The sequence below is a fragment of the Lissotriton vulgaris genome, chromosome 5 (assembly GCF_964263255.1).
Source record: "Lissotriton vulgaris chromosome 5, aLisVul1.2, whole genome shotgun sequence".
Classification (NCBI taxonomy): domain Eukaryota; kingdom Metazoa; phylum Chordata; class Amphibia; order Caudata; family Salamandridae; genus Lissotriton; species Lissotriton vulgaris.
In genome coordinates, this window is record NC_141693.1 from 35,377,255 (window position 1) to 35,393,295 (window position 16,041).

General features: G+C 48.8%; 1 protein-coding gene across 1 annotated transcript in view; it reads right to left on the reverse strand.

The window, feature by feature from the left end:
* Positions 1 to 16,041, reverse strand: part of DDR1 (discoidin domain receptor tyrosine kinase 1) — a 286,593-nt gene that overhangs the window by 50,034 nt on the left and 220,518 nt on the right. Inside the window, exon 12 of the mRNA XM_086920718.1 lies at positions 14,306 to 14,413. Coding sequence (XP_086776844.1) covers positions 14,306 to 14,413 — 108 coding nt within the window. The remainder of the gene's footprint in view (positions 1 to 14,305; positions 14,414 to 16,041) is intronic.

Below are 16,041 nucleotides of genomic sequence, written 5' to 3' on the forward strand. Positions count from 1 at the left end.
CCTCTTGCCTTGTGAATATGTCCTCATGCCACCTGACTATGTCCTCATGCTTCCTGTCTTTGCCCTCATGCCTCCAGACTGTGTGCCCATGCCTGTGTCCTCATGCCTCCTGTATGTGCCCTCATAAATCCTGTCTGTGTCCTCATGCCTCTTGTCTGTGCCCTCATGACTACTAACTGTGTACCAATGCCTCCTGTCTTTGTCCTCACGACTCCTGACTGTGTCCTCATGCCTTCTCTCTGAGCCCACATACCTCCTGTCTGTGCCCTCATGCCTCCTGACTGTCTCCATGCCTCCTCTGTGTGTCCTCATGCCTCCTGTCTGTGCCCTCATGCCTCCTGTCTTTGCCGTCACGACTCCTGACTCTGTCCTCATGCCTCCTCTGTGTGCCCTCATGCCTCCTGTCTGTGCCCTCATGACTCCTGACTGTGTCTCCATGCCTCCTGTATTTGCCCTCATGCCTCCTGTATTTGCCCTCATGCCTCCTGTCTGTGCCCTCATGCCTCCTGACGGTGTCCCTATATCTCTTGTTTGTGCCCTCATGCATACTGTATTTGCCCTCATGCCTCCTGTCTGTGCACTCATGCCTCCTGACGGTGTTCCTATATCCCTTGTCTGTGCCCTCATGCCTCCTGCCTGTGCCCTCATGCCTCCTGACTGTCTCCATGCCTCCTGTATGTGCCCTCATGCCTCCTGACTGTCTCCATGCCTCCTGACTGTGTCCTCATGCCTCCTGACTGTCTCCATGCCTCCTGTCTGTGCACTCATGCCTCCTGACGGTGTTCCTATATCCCTTGTCTGTGCCCTCATGCCTCCTGTCTGTGCCCTCATGCCTCTTGACTGTCTCCATGCCTCCTGTCTGTGCTCTCATGCCTCCTGACTGTCTCCATGCCTCCTGACTGTGTCCTCATGCCTCCTGACTGTCTCCATGCCTCCTGTCTGTGCACTCATGCCTCCTGACGGTGTTCCTATATCCCTTGTCTGTGCCCTCATGCCTCCTGTCTGTGCCCTCATGCCTCTTGACTGTCTCCATGCCTCCTGTCTGTGCTCTCATGCCTCCTGACTGTCTCCATGCCTCCTGACTGTGTCCTCATGCCTCCTGACTGTCTCCATGCCTCCTGTCTGTGCACTCATGCCTCCTGACGGTGTTCCTATATCCCTTGTCTGTGCCCTCATGCCTCCTGTCTGTGCCCTCATGCCTCCTGACTGTCTCCATGCCTCCTGTCTGTGCCCTTATGCCTCCTGACTGTCTCCATGCCTCCTGTCTGTGCCCTCATGCCTCCTGACTGTCTCCATGCCTCCTGACTGTGTCCTCATGCCTCCTCCATGCCACCCCCCTGAGGAGGCTGCGAAGCGCTTTGAATGGAAGGGTGGGACGGTACTCTCTCGTAATGCAGAAATGCGAAAGCAGCATTCCAGAAACTGTAAAAAAAAGAAGCTTATTGCACTGATTAACTATTGGAGAGGTGCACAATTTAAGCTTCATTTCAAGTTCAAGTTCGGGCATTTGTATAGCGCACTGCTCACCCAGAGGGTCTCAAGGCGCTTGGGGAAGGGGTTCATTATTTGTCAAATAGCCAGGTTTTAAGTTCTTTTCTGAAGGAGATGTGGTTTTGAGTAAGGCGGAGGTGAGTGGGGAGTGAGTTCCAGGTCTTGGCAGCAAGGAAGGAGAAGGATCTGCCACCCATGGTGGATTTTCGGATGCACGGGACAGCGGCGAGGGCTTGATTGGACGATCTTAGTTGGCGGGTGGGTTTGTAGAAGGACAGTCGAGTGTTGAGGCATTCGGGTCCTAGATTGTAGAGGGCCTTGTGTGCGTGGGTGAGAAGGCGGAATGTAATTCTTTTGTTGACGGGAAGCCAGTGGAGGTCTTTTAGGTGTCCGGTGATGTGATCTTGGCGATGGATGTCTAATATGAGTCTCGCTGATGCGTTGGAGTTTTTTCTGTAATTTTGCTGTGATTCCGGCGTATAGTGTGTTACCATAATCCAGTCGACTCGTGACCAGTGCGTGAGTGACAGTCTTTCTTGTCTCGAGGGGGATCCAACGGAAGATCTTTTTGAGAATGCGAAGTACGTTGAAGCAGGAGGATGAGACTGCGTTGACTTGTCTGGACATCGAGAGAGAGGAGTCTAGGATGAAGCCAAGGTTACGTGCATGGTCTGTGGGTGTGGGTGCTGTGCCCAGAGCGGAAGGCCACCAAGAGTCGTCCCAGGCAGAGGGGGAAGATCCTAGGATGAGCACCTCCGTTTTGTCTGAGTTGAGTTTTAGGCGGCTATGTTTCATCCATTCGGCTACTTCTTTCATGCCTTCGTGAAGATTGGTTTTGGCGGTGTTAGGGTCTTTGGTGAGGGAAAGGATTAACTGGGTGTCGTCGGCATAAGAGATGATGTTAAGGTTGTGTTGACGCGCGATGGAGGCGAGTAGACTCATGTAAACGTTGAAGAGGGTGGGACTGAGTGAAGATCCTTGTGGTACACCACAGATGACTTCAGTGGCCTCAGAGTTGAATGGGGGAAGTCGGACTCTTTGAGTTCTCCCAGCGAGGAATGAGGTGATCCAGTCCAAGGCTTTTCCTTGTATGCCGATGTTGCTGAGGCGTTGTATAAGGGTGCTGTGGCAGACTGTGTCGAAAGCGGCGGAGAGGTCGAGTAGAATGAGGGCCACTGTTTCACCATTGTCCAGTAGTGTTCGGATGTCGTCAGTCGCTGCAATGAGGGCGGTTTCGGTGCTGTGTTTGGCTCGAAACCCGGATTGAGATGGATCGAGGGAGTTGTTGGATTCAAGGAAGGCGGCGAGCTGGCAGTTGACGGCTTTCTCAATGAGTTTGGCCGGGAATGGGAGGAGGGATATGGGTCGGTAGTTTTTAAGTTCAGAGGGGTCTGCTGTGGGTTTCTTCAGAAGGGCGCTGAGTTCGGCGTGTTTCCAGCTTGATGACATCACGGAGATGGGGTGCGATGATGGAGTCCGCTTTGTTGAAGATGTGGTGGGGGCAGGGGTCAGTTGGCGAGCCAGAGTGGATTGAGTTCATTAGGCGGATGGTGTCTTCAGTGGTGATTGGGTTCCAGGCGCTAAGGTTGTTAGTTGGCGGAGTAGGATCTGAGGGGGGTGGGGAGGGTTGAACGCTGGGAGTATTTTCGAAGCGGTTGTGGATGTCGGAAATTTTGTTGTAGAAGAAGGAGGATAACGCATCGCAGAGGTCTTGGGAGGGAGTGATGTTGTTAGATGCTGCGGTGGGGTTGGTGAATTCTTTGACGATGTTGAAAAGTTCCTTGTTGTTGTGAGTGTTGTTGTCGAGACGATCCTTGAATGCAGATTTCTTGGCGGATCGAATCAGTTGGTGGTGTTTGCGGGTGGCTGCCTTGAGGGTGGACATGTTGTCGGTGGTTGGGTTTTTTCTCCATGTTTTCTCCAGGGTGCTGCATAGTTTCTTGGATTTTTTAAGGTCATCATTGAACCAGGGAGCCTTTTTGCTGGCTGATTTGATCTGGTGCTTTTTCAGGGGTGCTAATTCGTCAGCACTGTGGGTGATCCATTGCTTGAGATTGGTGGCTGCTTGGTTTGGGTCCGATGAGAGGGTGGGAGGGTTTTGGTTGAGTGATGTGAGGAGTTGGTCGGAGGTGATTTTGTTCCAGTTTCTCCGAGGAATACGTTGTGGGCGGTTGTGGGTCAGGGTGGTTTTGTAGCTGAAGTGAACACAGCTGTGGTCCGTCCAGTGGAGAGCTGTGGTGCGATCGAAGAAGATGTGCTTGCTGGAGGTGAAGATAGGGTCGAGCGTGTGTCCGGCTACATGGGTGGGGGGGGTCAACAAGTTGTTTGAGTCCGAGATTGGCCAGGTTGTCCAGAAGGGTGGTGGTGTTGCTGTCGTGTTTGTTTTCAAGGTGGTAGTTGAAGTCTCCTTTAAGTTCGGTGGAGACAAAAAGCAGATACCTAAAACAACTGCAGGATATGATTGAGAGCCGGGGTTTTAGTATTCAAATTAGGAAACGAAAAGTGCAACTTCAACCGAGATCGTGAAAAATTAGCTTCCAGACGTCATTCTGATACAGACTCTACATATGATAGTCAAGCCTCTAGTCACTAAAGGCTTGACTATCATATGCAGAGTCTGTATCATAATGTGTGCAGCATCCTGACCTTCACCCCCGGTATTACCCTTCTTGTCAGTCAGCGGTTCCTAAACTGTGTGCTTGGTGAACATCTTTTCGCGGCGCCCCTGACAAGTTTTGATGGCGCACTGGAGTGCCGCTTGCAAAAAACACAGTTGATGGACAGAACGCAGAGCAATGTCTTACATTCACCCCAGTACAAAGATCTGGGCCTAAATCCATAGTTTTTTTTGCACTCCACACCACGCTAGGTCAGACAATGGCTATATGCAAATCAGCCTTGACCCTGTGCCTCATGGGAACAGTCCAGCCCGAACTACCAAGCCATGTCTTTCCCAGACCGGAATCAAGCATCCAAGGACCGGTTTCTGGCTATCAGCCTTCTTCAGCCTGGATAGCTTGACTCCAGTGATGTGGAGAGCCTGGGACTCACGTCTGAGTATACCCAGCCCACTCGGGGTGAAAATTGCAAAAAACACAGTTGATGGACAGAATGCAGAACAATGTCTTACATTCACCCCAGTAAAAAGATCTGGGCCTAAATCCATCGTTTTTTTTGCACTCCACACCACCCTAGGTCAGACAATGGCTATATGCAAATCAGCCTAGACCCTGTGCCTCATGGGAACAGTCCAGTGCGAACTACCAAGCCATGTCTTTCCTAGACCGGAATCAAGCATCCATGGACCGGTTTCTGGCTATCAGCCTTCTTCAGCCTGGATAGCTTGACTCAAGTGGTGTGGAGAGCCTGGGACTCACGTCTGAGTATACCCAGCACACTCGGGGTGAAAATTGCAAAAAACACAGTTGATGGACAGAATGCAGAACAATGTCTTACATTCACCCCAGTACAAAGATCTGGGCCTAAATCCATCGTTTTTTTTGCACTCCACACCACCCTAGGTCAGACAATGGCTATATGCAAATCAGCCTAGACCCTGTGCCTCATGGGAACAGTCCAACCCGAACTACCAAGCCATGTCTTTCCCAGACCGGAATCAAGCATCCAAGGACCGGTTTCTGGCTATCAGCCTTCTTCTGCCTGGATAGCTTGACTCCAGTGGTGTGCGGTGCTGCGGCGCACAGATTGGGAACCACTGGCCTAGCTAGTAGAATGCAGCTGCTTCTCTAGTATAAATGTCAGGCTATTTTTGCTGCTGTATGGAGAAGTAACTCTCCTCCCACTTTGTTGAGCAAGCAGATCTTGTATGCCCAACTTAGTCATTTTGCATGCTTACATGAGCCAAGACTGCCCCTTGCATTTTTGCTGACTATGTAACCCTAATCATATATAAAGCCCCAGTTTCTGTACTCCTCAGACTGCCTCATTCAGTTGCTAAGGCTTCTGTGTGACGTAGTCTCACTCATTTGAGTTTAATAAAAATGTAACTTTTATATTTCAGCTTCTGTGCCAATTTTTTCTTTGTTGGTTTAAAAGGACCAATTATCAGTGGGACCCCTAGGAAGTTTTCTTGATTTCTTCAATAGGTCTATCATCATTAAGTCAACACCCATTAATGCTTCATCATCAGGTCGATCAACATCAAGGCAATGTCCCATAATGCTTCATCGTCAAGCCTATCATCATCAAGCCAAAACCCAATAACGCTTCTTCATCAGGTCTATCATCATCAAGACAACGCTTGATAATGCTTAATCATCAGGCCAACAGCCAATAATGCTTCTTGATCAGGTCTATCATCATCAAGATAACACCCAGTAATAATACATTATCAGATCTATCATCATTAAGCCAACACTCAATAATGTGTTATCATCAGGTCGATCATCATAAAGGCAACACCCAATAGTGCTTCATCGTCAGGTCTATCATCATCACACCAACATCCAATAATGCTTCTTCATCAGGTCAATAATCATTCAGGCAACACCCAATAATGCGTCATCATCAGGTCTATCATCATCAAGGTAACACCCAATAATACTTCATCATCAGGTCTATCATCATGAAGCCAACACCCAATAATGTTTCTTCATCAGGTCGATCAGCATTCAGGCAACGCACAATAATGCCTCATCATCAGGTCTATCATCATTAACCCAACACCCAATAATGCTTCATCATCAGGTCTATCATCATGAAGCCAACACCCAATAATGCTTCTTCTTCAGGTCGATCATCATCAAGCCAATACTCAATAATGCCTCATCATCAAGTCTATCATCATAAAGGCAACACCCAGTGATGCTTCATTATCAGATTTGTCAATATCAACCAAGTGCTCAATAGTACTTCCATTACAATCATCAGAGACTAATGTCATCAAGAGGCTCCTTCTGAATGCCAATAATCAACTCAAGCGTTCATTCATCTGAGGACCGTTAACATTCACTAGCTCATCTTTCCATTCAAACAGTACCTTCTCATAGTGTATATCATCGTGCCAAAGGGTGCTGCATCTTTCTGCCGCTCGAGTAGATGTTCCAAAGAAAAAACTCCGCTCCACGTCGCTTCGCGGAGTTTTACAGAACTCCGTGCTAAACATGGAGAAAGCAAAACTCCGCAAACTCCACTGGCGGAGCGAAATTCTTTGCCCACTCCTAACTATTTTAAGTCCATGCCATGACCAATCTTTTTATCTCTTCAATTTAAGACCTAAAAATCATCTCCTCAGGCATTTCTGCCATAGGACACCTAGATATATTTGTTTATTTGGTTTCCTTATATATACATTTTTTGGAGCTGATTTTACTGTTATGATTTGTCATTGAAATGTATATTTGCTGCTCTTCATAATAGTCTTTGTATAGTTTTGTTCAACCTGTGTCCCCATTTAATTAATTTTCTCTCTTTGTGATTTATACCAATATAAATAATCTTTTTAACAAAACACCCTTCCTTGCTGTGTGCTACTTCTTCTTTTTAAATTTGTCATTTGATAAAAGTTCCTAACCAAGTCATTAAGTTATCCTGAGGATACTTTGGGTTCTATTGTTAGAACCAAGAATCTAAAAATAATTGAGTAAGACTCTGAACAAAACCCCTTGTAGCTACTCTTTATCCTAACTACTGACTGCCCAAGCCTACAAGGGTAAATTGGGTTTCCACGTTTGTATATATTTATTCATCAATGACACTGGTGTATCCTTCAGTTACCTTTAGAGGTGTCCAGTTGGTAATCCTTGCGCTCCCTGAAGAACCCTGGCTAAACCCTTGGCACAGTTTGTTTTCAAGTCATTATCTTCTGCTTTAGCCCAAGAAGCGACTATAATCGATGCGTTCAGAAAGGGCCATCATCAGGCAAGTGTTCCATCAAGTTATGGAACATCTCAGTAATCCTTCTGAAGAGATTCCTTCAGCTGGGCATCTTCCCATCCTTCCTGTTGACTCTTCGATGGCTTTAGAAATGTGTCTCTTTTTGCCATCGCCATCTTTCCATTCACTTACATGACCGACCCAGTGAACTCTCTGAACATCTGCTTTATTTGCTGAACTTGCACGCTTTCTACATGACAATGGTCAACGGGTTCGGAATGTTTCTTCCATTGGGAAGGTCCATTCACGTATGCAACAATATTAAAATTCTTCTAATCCTTCCGAAATGCCATTCGTGTAAATACTTTCCCACTCATCTGCCTTACAATGGCCAACTCTGTGATAAAATCTGTCTTTAGCTTCATTTTTCACACGGAATTGTCGTCCTTCACATTCCTTTCAGAGCCCTCTCTCTCAGATACCCACACGTGCATGCTTCTATCACTCTTCTATCACAAACATCTTGTCTGCATCAGCAGGGGATGGGGGGTTTGAGAACTGTAGTCAGAAGGTCATCCTGGTATTCTCCTTTAAGACAGTGGCGGACCTGCCTTTGGAGGCTGAGGCGCCAAGACATATAGAAACACTGAGGGGCATATTTACAAGAATTGCTGCTTTGCAGTTTTGACATTAATTAGCTGCAATTGTTTTTACCGCTGCTGAATGCCAAATCCTAACGCTATGTTTGTGACATATTTACAAGACGCCTATACATGGCGTTAGGATTAGCTAGTGGCTAGGAAAATTGTCGCTAACACTAGCGTCAAGGGGATAGAAAAATACACATTAGCGTTAAAAAGTGACGGACGGCCAATTAGCGGCACAAAAATTCACGTTAGTCAACCCAACATCACTTTTCATCCTCTAGAGGCAAAAAGGGCTTACAAAGACACCTCTAGGGAACAACTCCGCCTCCCCCACAGGAATGCCGAATCGAGTATCCAGGACTAAGTTCAAACCCCCCCTGAACCCTCAAAAACCTGGATGAGCAGCCTGAGTGCCAGCGGAAGTGAAAATGCAGAATCAGGACCTCATTTATTAAAATGTGGCGCATCACTGGGGAAAAACTGTTATGCAGCACTTTTGATTGCACCATCCCTGCAAAACCATGGCGGCTGATGCCTGGAAGTGCGGACAGTCCCCAGGAGGTCTCACTGGGCCTGCAACTGAGACCCGGAGTGGGAGGCGCCAGTGCTGTGGAGTCACTGCGGCCTGATGGCAGAGGCAGGCCGTGTCGGGCCCGAGCCTGTGGGTCGCGGAAGTATACATTGAGGCATCTGTGATTGCCCTTATCTGGTGGCGAAGTCTGGCAGGTCGCATGGAGACACATTGCTGACCTGTGTGAGAAGACTGCCTGGTGCCCCTTGGAGATGTGATCGGTAGAGGTGCTCTTGCGCACTGATCTGGGCAGGTCTGCATTGCATAACACGTGCCACCACTACACCAGTGTGCTTGGAGGAGATTGCCAATGGAGTTCTGCACCTCTCTGCATCACAGGCTGGAGGGGTGGTGCTGGCCGATGCTGTGGAGGGTGAGGTGCCTGAGCTGCGCTGAACTTGTGTGGTGGTAGCGCCGCGACTTGGCACCTAAGAGGGCCCTGTGCATCACCTGCTTCGGGAGGTTCCCCACAGACTCTGTGGCGACTGATATACCCAGGCTTTTGAAATCCAGCCTTACTGAGGATCCTGCCGGCTGAGTCACAGATTCGGAGGGAGCCCGGGTGTCGATGTCCAGGTGAGGACAGGGAGCGGAGGAGGCCAGGGGGTTGTGTTGGGCTCATGCCTAGTGCCTGTGGTTGGCGCACACCATGCCTTGCTGCGGCAGACCCACATCATCTAGGACACCGCACAAGACTGATGGGGGACTACAATAACTGGCTCCAGTTGCTGATATCGGCTGTTGATGGTGGTGGGTGCCTAGGGTACGAGGTCGGTTGTTGCCCAGGTCCTTGGGCACACAGCTTGATCTGCTGTCACTCAAAGGAGCACTGGGAACACATAACCGGGTGGCCACTGTTAGAGGAGGTGACCGGGTGGTGCTGCCTTTTACCGCCCCATACTCTTGTGCTTTTGGGTGTATGGGGGATTTCCCTCGGTGCTGCCTGAACGAAGATTCCTGGCTAGCATTCACTTGACTGCAGGAGAGGGGCCGGCTGGCCATGCTGCACTGCACTGCATGTCATACATAATGCCTGGGAGTCGGGTGCAACAATGGGCCGCCTGGTGGACCAAGCAGCTGGGGGTCGCTGGCTGCTGGGGCAGGTGACAGCGGACACCCTGGACTCCAACTGGACTCTGTGCTCACAGCTGTGGAGAGAATACCTACCTTCCTAGTACAAACATGCACTTGCCTTGAGGGCCACATCAACAAAATCACAGGTGACTTCACCCTGGAGCACGTAGATCATCGCAAGCTGACTGACAAGGTACATGACTTTGAGCAAAAAATGGCTGAAGTCCACCCTATTACCCGGACTAAAGCATTAGAGATACAGCAGCTAATGGCACGTGTGAAGTCACTAGAAAGAAGAGCGGAGGATGTGGAGGGCTGCTCCGGGCAGAACAACGTGCAGGTGGTGGGTCTGCCCGAGGGAACAGAAGGGGCTGATGCAGTTGCTTATACTGAGACATGGTTGCGTGACCTACTGCAAGCAGGTACTCTCTCCCTTTTCTTTGTAGTGGAGCGGGCCCATCGAGTGCCAGCAAGCCATCCGCCGCCGGTGAAAGGTCCCAGACCCTTTCTCTTTTGCCTCCTTCAGGGATCATGAAGCTGTCCTGAGGGAGATATGCAAGCTAGGGAGAGCTGAAAGTGGATAATGCAACAGTACTTTTCTTCCCTGACTACACTATGGGGTGCAGTGGCAGAGGGCGTCATTTCTAGTGGTTAATCGATGCCTCTAAGAGTTGGGCATCAAATAGTCCTTCTTCTTCCCGGCAAGGCTACGAGTGGTCTCAGATGGTGACACATGATTCTTTGATGCTGCTGTACAAGTCTGGACCTGGCTGGAATCTACTGGGCGCCGGTGCTGCGGAAAGGGAGTGAAGGGTCTGCGCAACAAGCTGTCATTTGCAGAGCCAGTCGTACAGGGTGGCGTAGGAGGAGCAGGCATCGAAGACACTGCATGCGGCGGCAAGGATGCGTGATTGCACTCAGAGACAAGATTGCAACACTTGCCTGAACGCTCCTCCAGTGACGATGGCTCCACTGTGACGTGGTCATCTGGTGTGGAGTCCGGGCGGCCCCCGGATGTGACTCCTCAGACGGCAGATTTCCTAATTTAAGGTTGACTGGTTATGCGTCTCTCCTTCTTCCACTGTTCAAGACAGCTCTGGAGAGTCTACAGCTTCCTGTTGCTGACGTTCCAGTCTACCATAGTCAGCACTTAGAGGGGATCAGATCCAGTCATCACCCAAAGGGAACGGAGCAGTTGTTCAGGTGAGTGAAGCATGACGGGTTGGTGGTGGTGATCTCTTTGGTACTTCTAGCTGCAATGGCAGGAAGTCCATGGTGTTGTTGACCTAATTAAGGATGAACTGTGGCCAACCCCAGAAGATAAGATGATGGCCTAATCCCTGCTGATGAGGGGTAAATACCCCGAAACACGTGTACAGGGATGGCGAAGAAAGCAAAGATAATAGATAACTGAAAGAAGATACATCGCGGAATACGAACTACACTGACCACAGTCCTTAGGGGCGATCCCGCTGGTGTGTGAGTGGCGTGCGATCCCACCCCCATTTGTAATGAACTGTGGGAGTTCTTCATTTATCCAAAGTGGCACTTCAGCACCGTTGGAACGTAACCTTTTTGACGATCCAGTGGCACAATGGGTCACAGCATATTTACAAGGCCACATAAAGCCACTTTCGTGGCTTTTCATGGCCTTGTAAATATGTGTCCCTTTCACGCATAAAACTGCTTAAAAGGGGCGCTCCATGGGTGTTGCGGTGGGCGTTCACACCCAAAACCCATGAGTCTGAAGCATTCCCAGGTTTACGAGAAACCGTAAACCTGGAAATACGCCAGAATCTAAAACCACTCCAAGGGTGGCGTTTGGAAGGCTCAAAAGGATAAATGTTTTCATTTGTCCTCTTTTATTTCCTTTTTCTCTGTGTGCAGCATTCTACAGCACACAGAGAAAGAGGAAATCACCTGGATTGATTGATTGTGTGCAGGAAGGTGTCCCTTCCTGCACAACTTCATTCAGCTCTGCAACACAGGACCCTTGCACAGTGGCACAAGGGGGCCTGTGTTGGCGCATGTCACGCATTGTGCGCCAACGTAGAGGAAAAAGACAGGGATGTGCCCTCTCTTATTGATAGTGCGCCTTCCTGCCCTTTTGTTTCGTTGCAGGACAGCGCAGCGAGGCTCCCTGCAGAGCTGTCCTGCACCAAAACCTCTTAAATGAAGTCCCAAGTGTGTTTGCACGATTTTTAATACCAGCTAATTTCTGACATATAAAACTGCCTCTAATGGGACTTAGCAGCAGTTTTTCTTTTTTAGCGACGTACAAGGAAATCCTTGTAAATATTGAGTTGCGTGTTTTGAGGGAGTTTTTCCACGGGAACAACTAACTTGCATCTCGGTTTTGGTAAGTCATGCTAACAGAAGTGGTCTGAGGAAAAATGCACGTTAACGCTGAAAAAATGCAGCTATCTGGACTTTGCTCCAACTTTTAAATATGGCACTAAACAAAAGCCGCTGTAACGTTAACCAATGTACGCTACTGCAGCGTTAAATGTTTGTAAATATGCCCCTAAGATTAAGAAGTGAGACTTCCAGGCCAAGACAGGCAGTGGCATTATTGACATACTTTGCAATGTTCCAAGGTGCATTGGTTCTCTACTTGCTGTCACTTTGTTCTCTGTCTTGTCTCTCATGTTTGTTATTTTCCTCCTCTTCGGTTCCCTTGGTATTCTTGATCTTCACCTGTGTACCTGGCTTTGCCTCCTGGCCTTCGGTTTGGCGTTGCCATATAGCAGTGCTCCCTTTGCCCCGGTCATGCCCGCTTGCACAGCTTCCTTGGTTTGCTTGCTGGTTGTTTTACTGGCTTCCTGCAGTTCTTCTTAGGTACACCGAGGTCCTCCATCTTGAAGCGGGGAGGTGACTGTGGCAGACTAACATCTTTGCAGGCTTCATACGTTAGTTAATATTACTAAATACATGTATGCTCTTCCTTTGCATACAGGGGCCGCCCCTTCCCAGACAGCATTTATTGGTTAACATTGATGTCAATCTTGACGTGGGATGCACGAGCGGTGCTGAAGGAGACCTTGGTATGTGATTCATTTCTCTCTCTACTTCCCACTCCGCTTTCTATCCAGTATTTTGTTCTACCTGGAAGGTTCTCCTTGGCTGGGCTGTTCTACATTCTGGGCAGTGGAGTGGATTGCCATCAGAGCCTGTCGGACATTATTCGCAAATCGCAACACAAAGCCATCGCTCATCCTTCTGCTTCTCCTCCACCATCCAGGTTTCATTCATTCATTCATTCATTCATTCATTTGTTCATTCATTATTGCCTCCTTACACTCACCCAACCCTGCTTGACCATCTTTTGTGTGCGTCATCCATTCCGCTGCCATCCTTTGTAAAACACCCACATGTACAATACAAAATGGCCGCCTTCATTGCTAGCTCACCAGGCTCTTCGGAGACTCATCAGAGCATCCTCGCAGGCTCACCGCAGTGCTGTGTCCAGATGTGGGGCGTGCGGCTGAAGGCCCTAGTCGGACCCTCATGCCCCAGTGCGTGCTCTTCGGCAGTGACTGCTTTACTACAAAGCTCTCGATCTAGCGTGTCCGTCTGTAGCACTACAGGATGACCTGGAGCGACCATACCTACCCCGTTGAGATCTGTATTGTGGCACCATGTGCTATGTTCAGGTTATCACAGCGACAGAGGATCCTGAGACCCTCAGCTCTCTGGCACTCTACAGCCCCAGTAATAATAATAATGATAAAGTAATTTATAGAGCACGTGGTTACTTCCACTGAAGTGTCCCAGAGCTGGGGAAGCTACTTTTATATGTCGCAAACCACTGCCGAGTTGGACAAGTCCCAATGAAGTATTGGCTGATGTCTGTGGTACGGGCACTCTGTGCTTTATCGAGCACTCACAGATTACAAGCAGGGCGGCTCCTCCATTAGGGCGGAGGAGCGTTGCCACACTGCTTTCTTGCAGCGTGAGAAGCAGAAACATAAAATGAGATTTTAAATACCAATTTATTTTCTGCTTCTCGTGCTGCGAGAAAGCATAATGGTATGCCTGGTTGCAGGTGGGCGGATCGGAAGGCGTGGCTTGCCCAATGTTATGGGCTGTGCGCACTCTGGCTTTTCTCTATGTAGGCTGCATGCAGCTCATAGAGAAAATGGCCTACCTACAGGCGCCAGCTGGGTGCTGCCCACACCAATCACAACGCTGCCATTGAAGCGTTGTAATTGGCTTAGGGGAGGGGAGGGAGGATGCCTGCTTCCTGTTCCTGGAAAGCAAGAAAGCAGCAGGAAAACGCGGGCGCAGGAATGGCCAGGAGTGGAGGCGGTGTGGGACCCGGTAAGTTTTTCTTTTTTAATTTTTTTTAACCCCCCCCCCGTGATCCCGGCGTGAACCCCTGTGTGAACTGCCCACGTGAGTCATGCGTGCCACGACTGGTTACAAGGGAGTGCTGCCATCTTGTCCAATGCTGGACACGCTGCAGTGCTAAGAGGACAGACTCTATGGTGTTAAGCATGCAGGAAGTGGGGGTAGAGAGTGGAGAAAACAGTTGTTAGCAGGACTCTGGACATGGGCAGACAACATAACTGGACACAGACACAAGACACATGGCGATGAAAGGTAATCGTGAGGTCTGGGGAAGAAAGGCCAGCAGAGAAGGAGTGGCATGTAGGGGCGCTCTCTCTCAGAGCATGGCCTCTCTTACCATCACTGTTGATTGGTTTGGCCCGGTCCGGTGGGCAGCCAGGGCCTCCTATTGGCTGAGAGTACGTGGAGAGGAATAGCTGATAGGCCGGGTTGTTTAACAGAAGAGCTGTCGGAGAGGAGGGAGAGACAAACCAATGGATGAGAACACACAGACAGACATACGGACAAGTACACACAGGAGACAGGGGACACCTCAGACAGCTGGGGCTCTCTGGCAACGGCTGAGTTTTATCACAAGCCCCCGACACCTGTGGGAGGAGAGCTGTGTGGAAACATCTGCAATACTACCATGGACGAGCCACGGTCAACATATCTCAAGCAGCAAAATAACCCACAACACTCAGAGTGCCAACACCCGTGCTCAACAGAAGAGAAGAACAAGGAAAATCATGCCACACACTCACACACCAATACACACACTCACACACAGTCTCAATACACACAAAAGAATTGAAGGGCAACTACTATGACCTACTAAGCACACACTCACACAAGTGCACAAAATCTCACACACATTCTCAACTCACAGAAAAGAATAGAAAGACAACAACTTTGCCCAATTAAACACACACACACATGTGCACTCACAAATACACACACTCACACACAAAAGAATAGAAGGGCAAAAACTATGCCCTACTGAACACACACACACTCACACAAATACACACACTATCACACACAGTCTCAATACACACAAAAGAATAGAAGGGCAACAACTATGCCCTACTGAAAACACACACACTCACACAAATACACACACTCACACACAGTCTCAATATACACAAAGCAATAGAAGTGCAAAAACTACACTCTTCTAAACACACACACGGACTCACACAAATACACACTCACACACAAAAGAAAAGAAGGGCAACAACTATGCCCTGCTGAACACAGTCACACAAATACACACACTCTCACACAGTCTCAATACACACAAAAGAATAGAAGGGCAACAACTATGCCCTGCTGAACACACACACACTCACACAAATACACACTCACACACAAAAGAACAGAAGGGCAACAACTGTGCCCTGCTGAACACACACACACACTCACACAAATACACACACTATCACACACAGTCTCAATACACACAAAAGAATAGAAGGGCAATAACTATGCCCTGCTGAACACACACACACACTCACACACAAAAGAATAGAAGGGCAACAACTATGCCCTGCTGAACACACACACACACACAAACAAATACACACTCACACAAAAAAGAACAGAAGGGCAACAACAATGCCCTGCTGAACACACACACACTCACACACACACACAGTGACACACATACACACACTATCACACACAGTCTCAATACACACAAAAGAATAGAAGGGCAACAACTATGCCCTGCTGAACACACACACAGGTTCATTCAAAAGAATAGAAGAGTAACAACTATGCCCCTCATACACACACAAACCCTGAAAAGAAAACTGCCAAGCAAATTGCTCACACAAACAGTGGGATTTTACCAAGGGGTGCCTCACATGTAGCCTGACCACCACAGCACACACAAAGGAGCAGACGCTCCCTCCAAAAGATGATGTATATGGGGCACATCAACGATGGCCAACACACAGAATGATAGGAACCCAGCAACCACTACCTTATGCGGACACGCACTTTCCATGCCAAATGTTCTGTACAAAGATGTGGGAGCTCATCAACGGAGCACAAGAACAGAGGATCCAGAGGCCGACAACCACCCAGGAT